This window comes from Eleutherodactylus coqui, chromosome 4, assembly GCF_035609145.1.
Source record: "Eleutherodactylus coqui strain aEleCoq1 chromosome 4, aEleCoq1.hap1, whole genome shotgun sequence".
NCBI classification, from domain to species: Eukaryota; Metazoa; Chordata; class Amphibia; order Anura; family Eleutherodactylidae; genus Eleutherodactylus; species Eleutherodactylus coqui.
Window position 1 is genome coordinate 245,291,620 of NC_089840.1, and position 19,284 is coordinate 245,310,903.

At 44.6% G+C, this 19,284-nt stretch overlaps 1 protein-coding gene across 5 annotated transcripts in view; it reads left to right on the forward strand.

The window, feature by feature from the left end:
- The window catches only part of IDE (insulin degrading enzyme), a 75,117-nt gene that overhangs the window by 15,340 nt on the left and 40,493 nt on the right, over positions 1–19,284 (forward strand). For all 5 annotated transcript variants that reach the window (XM_066600999.1, XM_066600996.1, XM_066600998.1 and 2 more), the window contains exons 5-9: positions 8,535–8,657; positions 12,312–12,424; positions 12,995–13,157; positions 14,393–14,485; positions 16,484–16,575. In XM_066600999.1, coding sequence (XP_066457096.1) covers positions 8,535–8,657; positions 12,312–12,424; positions 12,995–13,157; positions 14,393–14,485; positions 16,484–16,575 — 584 coding nt within the window. The remainder of the gene's footprint in view (positions 1–8,534; positions 8,658–12,311; positions 12,425–12,994; positions 13,158–14,392; positions 14,486–16,483; positions 16,576–19,284) is intronic.

Below are 19,284 nucleotides of genomic sequence, written 5' to 3' on the forward strand. Positions count from 1 at the left end.
TGTACACTATGTTGCTGAATCCCCTGATCACTCAGACCGCCTGTACATATTTGTGCACCAACACTTTGTTGCTGCAGTCTCTAGCTGGTACGACTGAACAGTGGCCTGCGAGGCCAAACCAGCCGGAGGCCGTAGTACAGGGTGGTCATTTGAAGACCAACAAGGATAGTTCAGTTGAGGATCACTCGCATGTATTTGTGTTGACTTGGGAATCAATGAGCTTTAAGTGGGAGGACAAAATGGCCAAGAAAAAGTGGGAGCCAATTAGCATTCAGTGGGAGGTACATACCGAACAACCGCGCATCTCCCTGCAAGGTTGTTGGCTAGTTGTCGAAATCAGTGATTACCTGTTTACACCAAATAATCAACTAGCAACTTTTTTTTTCCTTTTTAGATAAAGCTAATGCCCCATTTACACGGGACTATTGTCACGCAAGATTCGTTTGAATGAAAATGTACAATAAATTGTCCCATTTCAATGCAAGCCATCGTTTACTAACCGTTTACTGTTTTTGTCGCTCACTTTCAACTATTATAAAAACCATCGCTGGTTGTCTCTTCTCGCTGTGACTAAGCGCTCCCCGCTCATAGAATGTTAAGCACTGGGAGAGGATTTAGCTGTAAGCGAGCGACTCTGCATGTTTAAATGTTCTGCGCGCACAGCTAGCGCAATATCACCTGCTCGTGTAGATCGGTAAGACTGGGAGGGTACTGAATGGAGTGGAGTGCTGGTAGCGCAGATGTGTTGTCACGTCATTAACTTTCACTAGGACTGCTGGAGATTGGCGAGCAGCAAGCGGTGGGGTATTTCTCTCAGACCTACTGAAACGAATGGAGTGGCAACTGCATGCTCGGCCAGCGCTCCATTCGTTCTGATCTCCTTTTCGGGGAAAGAAGCGCCCCTCCCACCTTACGCTGCAGTAATAGTCAGAGGGGGACATCGGGAGCCCTGTTCTTGATTAGTGGGGGTCTCAGCTGTGAGACCACCACCGATCAGCAAGTTATTTCTTGTCCTGTGGATAGGGGATAGCTTGGGGTCTTGATAGAACGCCTTTAAGGAGGGCGCTCCTGTAACAAGCTCCTATGCAACTGACTTTAATACATTCCCTAATTCTTTCTTACTTTTTGGTAATTGCTTCAGTTTTCATTTTCAATGTATTGTAAAAAAAATAAGTGTAAATTCCCTTTTTAATTATCCTATTTAGTGTATATAATTTGGGAGCAGTGTCGGATCAGGATATGCGACCGCTGAAATATTCAAAGCCGTCTCCTGTACATCCTGCGGTTATCTGGTGCTTATGTGGCAAGCTCTATGGATGATACTGGGTGTAGCTGATCAGGAATAATATTTGTTTGAGCCTCCCACAGGATCTATTGTTATAGAGCTGTTCACATTGATAGACTGCCTTCAGATTGCAGTATGATGTAAAGAGCCCCTAATCCAGAAAGGCTCGACATGGAGCCGAAACACGTTGCATTGCATCACTATCTGATGAAATTAAAGTATTTTACAAGGCAAGGAGGATCAATAAGATCAGTAGCCGATTGAGATATTCTCCTGGTGGGGAAGCTATTGCCTTTCTAGATTAGGGGTGCACTCAGCTGAGGCACCCCTGTGAAGTAAGTGTATTTCTTACACTCAACATTGCAGTATCTGTAGTGCTGGGGCTTTTTTTTTTTTTTTTTTGGTGGTACCACCTTTTATACTTCAACCTATGGTTTCTGGTTTTATTCCTCTATACTTTGATCCCCAGTGATGCTCTCCACTATTGGATGTCTGTAGGACCAGTACGTGCCATTCCACATCCCTTTGCAGACCATACCGATGTCCTAGGGGTACCCCGGTGCGTCATATCTGGTTTTTTTTTTTTTGAAGCTTTGCCTTTTTCTGACCACAGTATGTTGTAATGCTATAGCATTACATCATACTGCAGGAGTGATCAAAGCATCGCAACTTTTTTTTTATTTTTTACAATTGGTAAGAAGTTTAAATCCTCCCCCCTCCTGCCATATCTATAATTAAAAAAAAAAAAAAAAAAATTAAGAACGCCAGAAATGCCCTTTTTTGTTACTGTCTCACAGAAAAATGCAGTAAAAATCAAACAAAAAGTCGTATGTATTCTGAAATTGTACCCACGTAAACTGCAGAATGTTCACAAAAAATGAGCCCCCTAAGAACTACATAGAGAGAAAAATAAAGTTATGGCACACAGAAGATGGCGGCAGAAAAACATTTTGAAAAATTAAATGTCTTTGAAAAAAAAATAAGTAGTACAGAAAAAAAAACCTAGTAAGAATTGTAGTAATCGAAGTGACCCATAGAATAAAGTTAGCATGTCATTTTTTTATTTATTTTTTTTTCAGTACCATATATGGTACATGAAATGGCACCATTGAAAAATACAACTCATCCCGCAAAAAAAAAACAAGCCCTCATACAGCGACTTCGTAGGATAAATAAAGGAGTTACAAAGGGGGTAGGGGGGGGTTGCGTCGTCATGGGGTTAATCACACGTCCAGCTGTGCAAGCAGCTGCATTGTTCTTCGTGGCTGCAGGCAGGTTACAATGATAATAGCATGTGGTCTGTGGAGATAGTTTATCTCTCACTAGCTGAAGGATGGCTTTTAAGTTCCCCCTAAGATATACCTTTCAAACAAAAAGTGCACGATACCCTCATTCACATGTAACAATTATCGCTCATTTTCATCCATTTGAACGAACTTTGAGCGTTAATCGTTACGTGTAAATGGGCCTTTAGTCTGTGCCCTGAATACCCCCCCTTTAAAGGGTACCTGGCACCTGTCACCATATACATTCTGCCCAAGATACAGGCAGCATAAACCCAGGACAGGTATACACGGTGTCCCTGTAAGTGCAGCGTTTTTGAATAAGCACCCTTTACAGTTTTGACTTGGAAGGTTGCTTTTGAATCAGAAGTGTCCCGCTGGCTTCTTCCCTCCCCAATCTTGCAGACTGACAGATCTCTCCCTGCTTTTGTGCAGAAAAAGAGGATTCAATAGGATTTGGGCGGGAGGAAGCAAGCATTAGCCACTTCATTGACTCTCTTTTCAGAGTCCAACTTTAAAGTGCATTTACTGAAATGTCCTGGCCATTTTCAGAATAAGGGTGTATTCACACGAGCATTTGTGCACAAAATCGCGCACCCACATACATGCACAACTCGTAAATGCAGGTCCTTGCCCATTGGCTTCAATAGGGCTGTGTCTGAAAGGGCTGTATCTGATTGGCTGAGCGCTCAGCCAATCACAGGCAGCACTCGGCCATTCATTGAATTCAATAAATGGCCAAGCACTGCCTGTGATTGGCTGAGTGCTCAGCCAATCAGATACAGCCCTTTCAGCAGGTGGGAATTTTAAATCCTGCCTGCTGAAACGGATTCAGAGCAGTCAGGGAGAAAAGAGGCTGGATGCGCATGTTCCCTGGCAGCTGAGGAGGTGTGTGTGTGTGTGTGTGTGTTAACACATTCTAGGGATGATTTTTCAGGGAAGGGCTTATATTTAAAGCCCTTCCCCGAAAATCCCTGCAGGGCTTGCTGGCAGACCATTGCTTTCAATGGGACCGCAGAAGCGTCGGTCCCATTGAAAGCAATGGGAGAACATCAGATTTCTTTACTCGCCGCGGGGTTTAAGAAATTCTCTTACACAGTTGTGACAGGGGATTTTTTACTCCCTGCTGGGGAATATTTGCACGCATGTCCTATGTCTTGCAGGTATGTGCGTTCGCACGCCTGTAAAACGCAGACATGTGACTACACTATAGAGAACCAATGGTTCTAATAAGCGTGCGTTTTTGTGCGCACAATTGTACGCACATAAATGCGCTAATCTGAATCCACCCTAGTTACGCAGGGAAGTATATTGGTATATACCCAAGAAACTTGTACTGACTTATTGCATTTGTAAATCTGAGTGCGATGCGTTTAGCAAGGAAAGCGCAGCACATGTTTTAATAGTAAAAAAAAAAAGTCATATGGCCTGTGGCTTCAGTTGCTATGGATACAGCAGTACTCAGTCTGGCAATTGGTAGGTGGTTGGGAGACATCTGGACACCTGTGTGGAGACTCCAATAAATGACACCTCACAAATGTCCACATACATAGCTGGCGGTGCATATTGACCAATAACACTGAAGCATAGTCCTTCACCACTATCTTCACATCTCCAAAACGTGATCTCATGTCATCTCAAGTGCTAATGCTGCCAACAGCAGTCCAGCCTTCATCCACTCATCAACCGTTGTCTAGTGTTGGAACAAACACTGTCGTGCAAACATGTCACCACCGAGGGTTCAACACCAGCGTGAATACAAGCCATGAAATAGCCAGGAGATGTAGGCATTGAGCTTAAATCGATGCTGATTGGTCAGTTTTTAGCATTACTTTCTATACGATGTTCAGGCATGCATGCTAACAAATGGCAGAGTGTCTTCTATCTTGACTCTCCTGTTTACCAGGGCACAGGTGAGCTTGCTGCGGAGGCCGGGCTGTTGTTCTGCGTCACTCTGGATGTCCGTGTACAGTTTTAGTGATTATTTCTGGCATCCTGCCCCGTGTACTCTTTGGCAGCATGTAGGAGATGGAATAAATACCACCTATTGTGTATGTAACTCCCTGCCCAACGGGTTACTCATCAGGTGTTTCCACTAGTTTCAGTTCAGCCCAATCATTTCTTTCCAATGTCTCTAGATAAAGGAATTGGCAGCAGTTTTGCACTAATTTCACCCACATTAGTTATTACTGGTTTCTTCTAGTGCTCAGGGACTTGGCTGCAGTAGACTTTTTTTTTTTTTTCTCTTCTCATTTTCCCACCGCGTGACCAATGATTACAATTGTTGCTGCAGAATAGTAAGTTGTCATGTTGGCCAAGTATTGATCTCAGATGTTACAAGAACTCTTTTCACATCTACCCTTCCCATCCAATGGGTACTGGATTATATGTGAAAGGCCTCATGCACATGAGAAATCCTTTCCATAGAGCTTGTCGGGGGTCCGGTGTCCCCCCGTCCTTACTACAGTGCGAAAGGACACTGATGCACTATTCACTTTCGGTGGGACCGCTGAGTTGGCAGTGGCAAGCACTCGGGTATTTCCATCACACCTATTGAAGTGAATGGAATGCCATCTGCTCTTGCCCGGCCAGCACTCCATTCATTCTGATGTCACTGCAGAGGGGGCACAGTTAATAAGTTCGGTGGGGCAAAACTGCTATTTGCTTAAAGGGGTTGTCCCGCGCCGAAACGGTTTTTGTTTTTTTTTGAAAAATCACAGCCTCCTGGAAGCGCTGCCGCTGATTTACCTGATGCACAGTCAATCACAGCCAGCACTGGGTAAACCAATCACAGCCACTCATCGAGTGCTGGCTCTGATTAGCTAAGCGTCAGCCAATCACAGCCAGTGCAGATTAGATTCATTGGCCTTTTGCAAACAGCTGAAAGTTTGTTTGGTCAATCAAACAAGAACCATATAATTGGCTCAGCACAACCTCTGCCCTATTCACATCTGTGCCAGACGTTCTGTTTGGAGCCTTTGGCATAGATTGGGCAGAAAACTCTGGACGAAACGTGCAGCATGGAGAGTTGTTTCTTGCGATGGAATGCCAAGAGCCGTATGGACCCAATTGTAATCAATGGGGTCATTCAGCTACGGCATGTACTGTTCTGGCATTTTTCTTTGAATGGAAATAACCCCTAGCCACATCTGCATCTTGGGCTGCAGCATAAGTCAATTATACATGTACTGTTAACATTTGTTTAATGGCACTAATTGCTAAGCTGCTCACTTGGAAAACATGAGTGCTAGAGACAGCCACTTGTAATAGCAGCCTAATAGAGCAAGTGGTTTCTGCTAGGTAACAGGTGTGTGGACAGTGCAAACTATTGAGGTGAGGGTGAGCACGGTTGCTACTAAAATCTGCAGATTTTGACACGGTTTTTGATGTCGAATTTTCCGCTTCTTGTGAACGTACCTGAGGCTGCATTCCCACGAACGTATATCGGCTCAGTTTTCAGGCCGAGCCGATATACGTTGTCCTCGTGTGCAGGGGGGAGGATGGAAGAGCCAGGAGCAGGAACTGAGCTCCCGCTCCCTCTCTGCCTCCTCTCCGCCCCTCTGCACTATGTGCAATGAAAGGAGATAAGGCGGGGCTAAGTGGGAGAATTAGCCCCGCCCCCACCCCGCCTCTCTCCATTGCAAATAGTGCAGAGGAGCAGAGAGGGGGCGGGAGCTCAGTTCCTGCTCCTGGCTCTTCCATCCTCTTCCCTGCACAGGAGGACAATGTATATCGGCTCGGCGTGAAAACCGTGGGAATGCACCCTGAAGAACACAAATTTGCAAATCTGGTGTTATCTCAAGCACTATTAAGCCTGGTTTAGACACAACGATTATCGCTCAATAAATCGTTTGAGCGATAATCATTGTGTTCTTTTAAGCGCAAGGTGATCTCTCAAACGTTGAGCGATCACCTTGCGCTCAGAGCGGAGGATGCAAAAGACAAGCGGGGGTTTCCCCGCTTATCTTCTGCATCCAGCTGTTTCCCGCTTGCAGAGCCCGGCTGTTATACAGCCAAGTGCTCCGACCAGAGTATGGAGAACAGAGCTGGACCGCTCTGCTCTTCATACCCCGCCTGTTAGGGAGCGGGATGCAGCTGAAACAATAGTATCAGCTGTATCCCGCTGTAAATTCCTCATAACTGATCGCTGATCCTTCAGCACGCTGAAAGATCAGCGACAGCTTAACGAAAACTGCACAATGTCAGTGCAGTTACACACAATGATTATCGCTCAAAAGACGGCTTTAAGCTATTTTGGAGCGAAAATCGTTGTCTAAAAGGGCCTTTAGTACAACTAATCAAAGGCTTCATCAGTTGCATCAGGTGTGCTTGACAACACACCTCAAATACCTGGACTGGCTGGGGTGTTGCAGACTGACTTTTGATTGCATGTTAGAAATATGTCTGAGGGTCCTTTTACACGAAACTATCATTCAAATAGTCATTAACCAGTGCAAAACTGAATGAATCAGCTGTGTAAATGGACAGTGGTTAGTCTGTCAACGACTGCCTGTTTACTCTGGGGAGCAAGCAACCAGGTGAGTTCTGTGGGGTGCTCTGCTTCTATTCAGTGAGTGATTATCACTTATAAGGCCCAATGTCCACAGGTGGGAATGAATTGTGGAATCTTTGTGGGCGCCCCCCCCCCCTTCCTGCATACAGAATCCAACCAACCCCTGGACATGAGTCCTTTGAGCCTGTTAACTATTTTTCCAGCTGCATCTCTAAGTTACAGGAACACGGGTTAAACAACCTGGATGTGGCAGAAAGGGCAAGCTATCGCCGCATTCCTGAGGGGGCGGTTGGTCAAAAACCCTCCAGTGACTGTTTCCACCAAATCTCGCTGCAGATCTTTTGCAGACACTGAACTTTCCATTTGTGCACTAAGGCACACAGTAAATGCTGACGTCCTTCATCCAGGCACTCAAATACACCTTCTGTTTGAAAAGCACAAAAAGCCGGCTCTAAAATGCTCAAAATCATAGAAATGAGCCACGGACGTTTTGGGGTTCTGTTCTTGTAGAGCGATGAAACAAAACTTCATGAAGTGACTTTTGTGTAATTTGGAGAAACCCCCTTGTTGTATTTGTTGCGTTGAGCCACTTAAAAATCAGCTGTTTGCAAAAGAAGAACAAAGTATGTAAGTCTAGCAAATAAACCGAATTTACAATGGGGGTTGAATAATTTTGATTACGACTAGAGATGAGCGAGCGTACTCGGAAAAGCACTACTCGCTCGAGTAATGTGCTTTATCCGAGTATCGCTGTGCTCGTCCCTGAAGATTCGGGTGCCGCTGCGGCTGACAGGTGAGTCGCTGGGGAGAGCGGGCGGGAGAGAGGGAGAGAAAGATCTCCCCTCCGTTCCTCCCCGCTCTCCCCTGCAGCTCCCCGCTCCGTGCCGGCACCCGAATCTTCAGGGACGAGCACAGCGATACTCGGATAAAGCAAATTACTCGAGCGAGTAGTGCTTTTCCGAGTACGCTCGCTCATCTCTAATTACGACCCTATGTATACTGAAACACTGTAAGCAAACAGTAAGCTGTGAAGTAATGACCTGCAGAGACTACACAGTAGGATAGCAAGAAGTCTGGGCCAGATGTGTAGTCTCTGCAGAGACTACCTGTAATAAGGGAATGTCTCCTGGACGCTCTTATCAGTCCTGCTCACACAGTTTCAGTCTTCAGGGTTCTCTGCATGTTCTTGGAACCAAGGCTCTGGCCGAGCATATAAAGCATGGCTGTGCGGGTTTCTCAGTTCTATTTGTAATATGAGACAAAATGGGATCAACCCAAAGAAGAATTTTTGGGATGCGTATTGGTTTTCTGTGCGTTTTATCGTGTTCCTTTTCTGAACATGAACACCTATAGGTCTGCGCAGGAGAGGTAGGTGTAAGTAGTAGAAGTCATTATGCTTTTTAAAGGTTTTTAAACAGATTACTGAAGACTTGATTTCTGGTCTTTCTTTCAGGTAATAAGCTCACTCTGGAAACAAGACCCACGCAAGAAGGGATCTGTGTGCGACAAGAGTTGCTGAAGTTTCACTCCACATATTATTCTTCGAATCTCATGTGTATCTGTGTGCTTGGAAGAGGTAATAACCGTTGCACTAAAATCGTAATTTTTTTTTTTTCTTTTGTGGTTACACAAAAAATATCAAATTCACAAAATGTAGGCGCAATGCTTCTGAACTGACTTTATAGTGCAGCACGAGTCTGTCACAGCCGGCTAGCTAAGACCGGGCCAGGCATAAGTTATCAATTCAGACTTAGGAATGGATATCTCCATGGATTTGGAGCGAGCCTGAGCAGCTGTCAAGCACTTCACTAGAAGAGAAAGGAGAAGGACTGCTGACGGCACAACGGTTGTCTGCACAACAGCAGGGGTCTCATCGTGCATGTCTGACGCCACATGTCCATGCTGTAGACTGCTATAAATTCTGCATGCGTTTTGCGTGGATTTCAGTGCTTTTTTTTTTTTCTTCTTTGCAGTGGATTTGGTGCCAAAAACCTCTGGATTTCTATCATAGACTTCAGCTGAAATTCACAGCAAATCCATAATAGCTTCAGATTTCTGCAGTGGGCTTTCCATGCAGATAATTATAATCTGCAACAGTAGCCATGAATTTCCCCATGGAAGCACTGCAGATTTTCTGCTTGGGGGAAACCCCCCTGCAAATCCGCCCTGTGTGAACGTGGTCTACATGTGGCCATGGTAATGTATTAGCATAGAGAGGTATTCTGATAACTTATAAGTTTGAAATAACCATATAAGTAATAAATTTAATGAGCTTAAAAGCTGTAATAAAAATGTAACTTTAAAGTCTGCAAAATAAAAAAAAATTAGCCAGAAAATTAAAATAAAGGCCACAATAACATGAACAATTTTAATTGGTTCTCTGAGTTATAGAGCCTGTGTAAAATGCATTGATCCTGCACTGGCATGACAAATAGGCTCATGTCGGCCTCTCGCGGCAGCGCTCCCCTCTGACACCACGTTTACAGGCTGCTCCATCCTCTTTATGGGACGTTGCAGGCACTGCAGCCAATAACAGAGCTCCGCGATAGATTGTTGAGCTGTTATTGGTTGCCGTGCCTGTGACGTCACTTCTACTAGGCGAGACTGCAGACCGTAAGCAAACTCCGAAAGCGGAGGACTGAGAGGCGCTATGAGAAACGGCCAGGGAAGGGAGTGTAGGCCTATTTTGTCAGTGATTGTATTTTATATGGGATCTGTAGTTCGGAGAACCCCTTTAAGTTACTCGGGTGACTCTTAAATTGTAAGGAAAAATATGCTGAAAATCTTTTCTTCTCCCTTCTATATTTGCACAGGTTGACAGTCCTGTGGCTATAGTGTCCACATGCTTCCCAGTAAGGCTGGGTTCACACAGGGCGGATTTGTTGCAGTTTTGCTGCGTTTTTTCCGTTGCGGTTTTACCGCAGAAGAACTGCTTCTGCGGCAAAACCGCTTCAAGTCTGGGTTCACACAGCGCGGATTTGCTGCGGTTCTGCCGCTGTTTGCCGTTACATATCTGCACTGCTGCACAAGTAAAGCGCTGCGGGAAAAAAAACTCTTGTTGATTTTCCGCACAGAAAATACACAAGACAAAAATTAACCTTTGAAGCGGTTTTGACGCAGAAGCAGTTCTGCGGAAAAACCAAAGCAAAACCGCAACAAATCCGCCCTGAGTGAACCCAGCCCAAAGGTTATCTTTGTCTTGTGGATTTTCCACGTGGAAAATCTGCAAGCGTTTTTTTCCGCGGCGCTTTTTTACTTTTGCAGCATATTTAGGGTGTGGATTTTGCTCCGTCGATAGGGGTCTATGGACAAAAAAGCGCTGCGGAAAAGTCAAAAGAATCGACATGCTTGAAAAACCGCACCGCAGCTGCATTTCTGCACTGCGGCAAAGCGGAAAAAAATCCGCCTTGTGAGAACAGCTTTTTGCCCAAACACATTTGTACTGCATTGCACTGCAAACGTAGCGGTTTTGCCGCAGTGCAGATATGCAACGGCAAACTGCGGCAGAACCGCAGCAAATCCGCGCTCTGTGAACCCAGGCTGAACGCTGCTGGTTTAGACATCCATTAGTAGAGCGGCTCATATAGTTGTTACTTATAGCTTCCTGTAGTAATTGTAAAGCATTTGATGCGGTTTATGATTCTAAATGTAAGTTAATATGAGAGAAGTGTTGAAGCCGACATGTGAACGTGTAAAGCCTCTTCTGTTACAGCAGTGCTTGTGAGGCTGAACCCGAGTGCCCGCACATGCTGGTGCTATGCCAACTGTAATGGGATCTGGACTAGTGATACAACCGCAGTCTATAAAAAGTGTTTGTTGCTGGGATACCTTCAGTATTGTAGGAAACAAGTAGCGCTGGAGGAAAAACCCACAAAGAATTTTTATATCTAAGGCCCGGTTCACACAGCTGTAAGCCAAAGCCAGGAAGGCGTGCGGATCTCTTCATTATACCTTCTCTGTATGCTCCGTTCCTGGTTTTTGCTTGCAAATACTACTGTCTGAACGGGGTTCACATCTGAAACTTGGAGGCTGTCCATTGGTTGCGTCCAGTATTGCAGCTGGGCTCTGTTAAAGGGAATGAGATCGAGTTGCAATACCACATATCACCTGTGAACAGGTGTAGCACTGTTTATCCTGAAGTCCTTCAAAGTACATGGGGAGAGGGAAGCCTACAGTAGTGGAGGAAATAACTTGAAGCATTGGACACAGCTCTGTTTTTGAGCAGCAGAAGCATGTGCGCTCACTCCAGCTCGATACCAGAGACCAATATTGTGGTGGAGACCTGGTGCTGTTCAGTTAAAGAGAACCTTTCCTCAGAATCAGCGGGGCTGGATACACGGCCCCGCTGATTTATCCCATTCTTGTTATGGCCCATTTACACAATGATTGTCGCTCAGACTTCGTTTAAACGAAAGTGAGCGATAATGGTTAAATCTAAACCCAAACCGTTGTGCACTTTTCGCTCACTACTTCTCATTGCATCTAAACACTCCCTGCTCAGTGCTTCACTCTTATCAATGATCTGCTGGTCAACATTCTGCACGAGCGCGAACAAGCAGTAACTTCACTCGCTCGTGCTCTCACTTAAACAAGAATTGGCCCATGTAAAAGGGGCATTACTCCCTTGCCTTTGCCCAGACAGACTCTTCCTAAACCAGGCTGTGCCAGGTGACTGGTCTCCACTACTCACTCTAGGGGACATCAGACTTGATCAGTAGTCCAATGTCACTCATTGAGAGCGCTGTGGGGAGCATCTATATGGCAGATTGAGGGAGCCGGAGCTATGAAGAGCCCATCCAGGCGAACAAAGTGGGAGTCAGTGGAGACGTAGCTACAGTGTCATGTATCCAGCCCCGCTGATTCCATCTCAGAAGTCCAAGTAGATACAACTGTATCCACTCCATGAACCCCAGCCCATTATGGATCACCTGCACTGATACAAAACCATCAGAACAGATAGTATTTGTGCTGCTAATGTATACAGCTCAGAGGATTATCTACATTGCATACAACTCAATCCACCTCTCAGCTCTGAAAGCTATTGGGTTTCTATAGGTTTTCAGCCTTGTTCACTGACTATAGACTGCAGTCTTGAAAATAACTATTCTATACAGGCTATTTGATGTTTCTGTGTTTAATCCAAATGATGTGAGTTTGTACACGCATTCTATACTCCCAGTGTTGGTGTGTTAACATCATTTATAAAAACTATTACAAATTCTATGCACAGAAACCCTGGATGAGTTGACAGAGTTGCTGGTGAAACTGTTTGCAGAAGTAGAGAATAAAAATGTTCCTGTCCCAGAATTTCCTGAAAATCCTTTTATGGAGCAATATCTGCAGGTAAGCGCTTGTCTCATTATATGCTTCCCCACCCCCCTTCCTTCTCCAGAGTCAGGCGAGTGGTCCTCCTCATCAGTGTCTAGGATTTGAGGTTACCTTGGACATTCTGCTGTGGAGACCGCCTGCCTGACAATTTACTAGTATCGGGCTCCAAAGCGAATGCCAAATGCACATGGGCACGCACGGATTCTGCATGAAGACTCCTGCATGGAGTGTGCCTGTGGCCGGTGACCCTGTGTAGCTGTCCGTGTCTTCTCTCTTCTGTACTGCGAATGGTCCACACAGCTCACCATCGGACATGCGCAGTACAGATTTTTTATTTTATTTTTTTTTAAACACTGCAGTCCCCCCCATTTGTTTTATTTTTTTTTATTTTTTAACCATTCTGTCTGCTTATAACTGAAGCTCAGAAAATCTAATTAAAAGGCAATAAAATGGTACTTTTTTCCCCCCTTTCGAAGCCCCTCTGAAGGGACAGCATAACAGAAAACAAAATGCTGACAATTAACAAGCCCTTGATCATGAAGAAAGACACGACTTTATGTTTTCTCATTTTTGTTTTACTTTTAGAAAATGTACAAAATAGTGCCTGTAAAGGATATAAGGAATCTGTATGTCACATTCCCAATTCCTGACCTTCAGAAGTATTACAAGTCTAACCCAGGTCACTATCTTGGACATCTCATTGGACATGAAGGTCCTGGCAGTCTACTCTCTGAACTGAAGTCTAAAGGTAAGTTGAGGTGTACCAACAGGATGCCAAAAGATTTTAGAATATTCCTAATACTACATATGACCTTTACAGTTGTGGCCTGTGTTTTAACACTACGAATCATGATGCAAATGGAGCAAACTGCAGGAGCACCGATCGGATAGAACATTAATTCCACTGATGGCTGAAGTGAATAACTTCAATCGTCTTGTTACAGTGCCGTCTGTCAGGAGGTGGGATATATAAAGCAGAAAGTAAGCAGTCGGTTATTAAAAAATGTGTTGCAAGCGGGTAAAATGGGCAAACGTAAGGCTCTGAGCAACTGTGCCAAGGGCCAAATTGTGATGGCTAGACTGGGTCAGGGTCTCTCCAAAACAGCAGGCATTGTGGGGTGTTCCAGTATGCAGCAGTTAGTAGATTATTAGAGCAAAGGGGTTTTGTTGATCCATGCACACTGGCGTACAGACGCTGCGTATCGATGCGCAAGAGAAATCAATCGCAGCATGCTTTGTTACTGTGTGCATACGGAGCGCGAGCCCTATACATTGCGTATATGAAGCCTTGGGGCAGAGTTTTCATACTCCTTCCCACTCTGACAAAGAACGGGGAATTTAACATAGTCACAATGCACGTGTACGTGTGACATGTGGGCATGCACAGTGCCATACGCGGCCTGCCAGCAGAGCGTATGGTTGTAAAATGGGTAGAACTGTGGGGAGACGCAGCGGCTTGCACATATGCCGGTTGGCATGAGCCTTGAGACTGGTAAATTTCAACGTTATGGCTTACTTGTGCATTTTGGCTTGTTTGTTTTTGTTATGGTACTAGTTATTGTATTATATAATGTATTGAAACTTTAAAAAAAAAAATTCTAAATGGAATAAAATGAAACTATTTTAGAAGGGCAATCAACTTTAACCATGATGCCTACACATTTAACTGTCGTGATCAGAGCTATCCACAACAGCTGATACCCACAGAGTGTAGAGTGGCCTCGGCTCCCAAGCCCGCTCCTTACACGCTTCAGGACGTTTATAGTCATTCAGTGCTCCTGGACTGGTTAATATACATTTATTCCCCCCCACCAGCAATCCATCGATGGGTCGAAACATTCCCTTAACTGTTGAAGCTAAATGTTTCTACCTCAGTGCATACCCAAGTGTCCACCAGAACACAAGTCTTATAGATGTGATGGTGATCAGGTGATGGCAAATCTGTCAATCAACTTTTTGATTCTGTTGTGTTTCCTTCCATAGGCTGGGTAAATACTCTGGTCGGAGGCCAGAAAGAGGGCGCCAAAGGCTTCATGTTCTTCATCATTAATGTAGATCTGACTGAAGAAGGCCTGTGTAAGTCATGTAAAGGCCCGTTGGAAGGACATAGGTGTTGGGTTGGGGATTTCTGAAACATGGGTTTTTGTCAGATTTATTTTTTCCCAATTTAAAAAAAAAATTAAAGGTTTTCCAGAGGAATATACAATAACTGTTCCACTTATGATTGCTTCGGCATACATTATTTTCACTAGTGAACCAAATCAGCTGAACTTTGCTAAAAGTTCAGCTTGCGGGGAAACCTGAATGGCTGAGGTGGAATTCTCCTGTTGCTCAGTGGTCAGCACTGTTGTCTTGTAGTGCTGGGGTCCTAGCTTCAAATCTGACAGTATTTGCATGGAGTTTGTCTTTCTCCCAGTGTCTCATAATCGCCTTTTTTATATAGCACATACCTATTACAACGTTTTACATCACTTGATATTTGCTGTCCCCATGGAGGCTCACAATCTGTATTACATACCAGTGTGTTTTTGGAGTGTGGGAAGAAACCCATACAAACATACAAACTCTATACAGATGTTGTTCTTGGTATGATTTGAACCTCGGACCCCAGTGCTGCAAGCCAACAGTGCTAACCGCTGAGACGTTGAAACTCTAAACCAGACTGCAAACAATAATGTCACATGCAGTTCAGATCTGCGGTACGTGCACTTAGCAGAAAGATCCAACTAATCGCATGGGCATTTCAGTGGTATTACTGAAGTGCATGCATGGACTGGCTGCCTAGTAGCGACTTGCTACAGTACAGTGCAATACTACATGTTCTATACTGTTTGCCTCTGCCCGGATGAGCTGATCCTTCTAGACACCAGATGAAGACGGCTCCATGTTTTTCTGTTATGCAATGAGGCTTCTTTACAAATGCTGTCTCTAAGTCACAGTGCAAACTTGGACTAGATAGTCTTAAAATGTGCCAGATTTAGCACCGCAGTACTGTTAAATGGCAAGTCTGTTGAAATTGTAACTGTGAAACGAAGCCAAACTTAAGAGTATTGTAAATTTAGGTCGAACTGCACCAAGACTTTAAAGCAATTTAGGCCTCACCCTTTAAAAAAAAAAAAAAAAAATCCCCTTTGTCAGACACAGGAGAAATGGCAAATGTGGCACAGAGCATGTTTGACAGTCTTCTGGTGCAACTTACCCCAGAAAACTGTCACATTTTTCAATAGTAAATAAGCCTTTTCCATGCACTAGGCAGGGTCTTGAAGGTGGTACTGGCGTATCTTGACGCCACCGGAAGCTAGCAGTTTGACAGGGCTTGCATGTAGCAACGCCCCTGTCACACCCCTAGCTCCCGATAGGGTGAAGAATGGAAGGTCCTAGCACTGTGTTTATTGCTTTAGTGCCTGGTCTGGATGGCTAGTTTTCCTATTAAGCTTACTTATGTAAGCCTAATGTGAAAATAAACCATCACCCTAACCCTCCAGACAGGCACTAAAGCAATAGGCACGCAGCAGTGCTCCCTGCGCTCCCTCAGGTGTCCGTGGCAGCAGTTTGTTGTGGCTGTCTGCTCCGTTTGGCCCCACTAATGCCCAGGCACTCACTGTTAAGCAACGCTGTCACTGTGCCTGAGCTGCCAATGCCGCCACTGCTCACACTGTTAGTGCTGTCCTCCTGGCGTCGGGGATTGAACTGAATGCCGCTCCCAGCCTCGCCGCATTGCAGTGCTCTGCCGCTGCTCCATGCCTCAGCGCTGTCCTCACACGCCTGTGCCTCTGCCAGCGCCACCGCTCCCAGCCTGAAAACGGCAGTACCTGCTATGCTCCGGCGCTGTGACTCCCTGCATCGCTGCTGTGCCCTACCAGGTCTGAACGGCACTTGGGGCATTAAGCACGCCCCCAGTCAATCAGAAGCTGGGGGCCTGAAAAACTTTAACAGCTGTATTATGTCGCCACCCCTTACTTCCGGTGGCGACATAATACACCAGTACCCTTGAAGGTCTGGTCATTGTATACCTAATATTGCCATATGCCTCTTTATTTGCTATTGTAACGAGTTCTTTCTCTCTTTATTTAGTGCACGTGGATGATATCATTTTTCACATGTTTCAATACATCCAAAAACTCCGAACAGAGGGCCCTCAAGAATGGGTGTTTCAAGAATGCAAGGTCAGCCCTGTCTAATGACACTAGCCATTAAAGATAAATGTTCTCGGTGGATTCAATTAGTTTTTTTAAAACAGTGTAACATCCAACGAAAGTCAAACTAGCTTTTCGACTTATTCCTAATGAAGTAAATTCCTGAATGTGGGGGGTGTAGGACTACATAAGCAGGGTGATTGATTCCGATGATGTGTAGTGGTAATTGTCACAAGTTGTACAAAACCATTTTGTTCAATTGAAGATGATCGCTGGCATTTTAATTGAAAATGGACTGGAGTCCCTGCACATTCTGCGGGCCAACCACCCATGGGGTGCTATTACATGAGCAGTGTTCTCCTGAATTGCCTGGTAGCACCTTTGCTAACAGATGTCGCTCAGCATTTGTCCGTCAAGCGCTAGTACTCGTGTAACGACATTGTGGTCACCAACACCTGGACTTGCCTTGAAGGACTCATTCATGTCCGTGTTTTTGGACTGTGTGCGGTCTGTTTATTCCATGGACAACATACAACCCCATTATAGCCTATGAGATTATGCTTAGGAGCAGTTTTTCACACAGACCAATTGTCCATAAATGTTTTGTGGGTTAGTGTGGCCTCAGTATTTTGACAGGTGACAACACTATTGCCCACAAGGGGTAGACGCAGGTGCTAGATGCTAGTTTATCTCATGACTCTCTCTACAAACCTACAGTTTGCACGGACCCTTGTGTGCCTATCCGCAAGCAATGATTGAACTATTTCTGAGCCAAACATTGTTTTGCTTTGCCTCTGATTTTATAGATTTCACTGACTGCTTGATTTTGATTGGATAATTTGATTTATTTTGGGATTACTGATATATATCCTCTAGACTCCTGGATTGATAAATTATGGTAACCACTGTCTGGACAACCTTGAATATCCATCCCAACTCCACAAAGGTTGGGACGCCGTGTAAAATCTAAATAAATCTTCAAGAGTACAATTATTTGGAAACTTTATATACAATGATGCATTCACGATGGCACTCATCAGAAGTTAAATGTGCGGCACGTTTACATTACATTTTAAGAAAATTACTCCTTTAGAAATTGGCAGCAACACATCTGACAAGTTGGGCCAGAGTTAACAAAAGGGCTGGAAAAGTGGGACTAATGCAAAACAGCTGGTGGGTCACATTGCTGTGTATAAAGAGTATGTTAGAGAGGCAGAGTCTCTCAAAAGCAAAGATGGCCAGAGGTTCACCAATCTGAAAAAATTGTATCTACAAAATTGTGGAGCAATTTTCAGAACGTTCTTCGATGTGAAATTGAGAAGCTTGAATATCCCACCATCTGCAGTACATATCTAAATTAATGTGTATTAGGGACAAGGTCTATATTCGATATATGAAGATTTACAGACCTGCAGGTGTTACTGCATTAACGCCTTCCTGCCACAGGGTGTAACTGTACATCCTGGCAGAGGTGTACTTGGCACAACAGGATGTACAGTTACGCCCTAAGGATAGAAAGATTATAAGGGATCTCGCGCTATCCGGAAGCGGGAGCCGTCTGTCGCTGATAGCCGCCCTTCCCCCTGCAATAGCAGGGGTGCAACAGGGACAGTTACCCACGCTGTTAATCCCTTCCCTCCTGTGATCTATGTAGATCGCAGCATGTAAAGAGTTCACAGAAGGAGTGCACTCCTGTGACGTCATCGGATTCTCGTGATGTAATCGCGGAGAGCCTGACCGGCGCCATGGCAGCAGGACACCAGATGCAGGCGTCCTGCATATCCAGTGCCTATGATCATTAGAACAATCAATAAGTCTGCAATGCTTTATCATGGGTGCTATGGTGCAGGTCCCCCACAGGGACACAAATGGTGTGAAAAAGAGAAGACAAAAAACACTGTGCTTTTTCCCATATTGGCATAAAAAATTTTTGACAATTAAAATCTCACATTTGGTATTGTCTTATTTGTAACAATGTGTACAATAAATTGAAAATTTTTTTTTTTTTATCCTGCACAGCAAAAAGCATTGAAACCAACCCCCCCCCCCCTCCAACCCCCTCAAAAACGGAGGCAGTAGCTCATTTTCATTTTGCCTCCCAAAAAGCACAATAAAAGTGATCAAAGCTGTCTATACCCCAATATGGTACCAACTAAAGCTCGTCTCGCAAAAAATAAGCCCCTACAAAAACAAGAATTTTGGTATCGTTGTTGTTGTACCGGTCCGCAGAAAAAATGTATTGTCATTTTATTCTGCATGATTAACGCTGTAAAAAAAAATCTATGGCAGAATTGATGTGTTTTCGCTCTGTCATAAAAAATGTATTAAAGTTTTACAATATAGTCTATGTACCCAAAAATCGCACCAATCAAAACTACAGTAAGGCACGCAAAAAAAAAGCCCTTATAAGTCCACGTCGATGGAAAGTTGTGGCTTTTGAAAAATGAAAATGAGAATTTGCCAAAATCATTGCGGCCTCAGCTCCAAAATAGGCCATGCCGATAAGGGGTTAATAAGGGCATGATTCCGCACTGCAGCATAATGCATGGGCTCAGGAATACTTCCCGAAATTGCTGTCTGTGAACACAGTTCGCTGTGCAATCTGCAAATGCAAATTAAAGTTGTATCCTGCAGAGAAGATGTCAAATATCAACACAACCTAGAAACATCGTAGTCTTCTCTGGGCCAAAGCTCCTTTAAAATGGACTGAGGCAAAATGGGGAGAACTGTCCTGTGGTC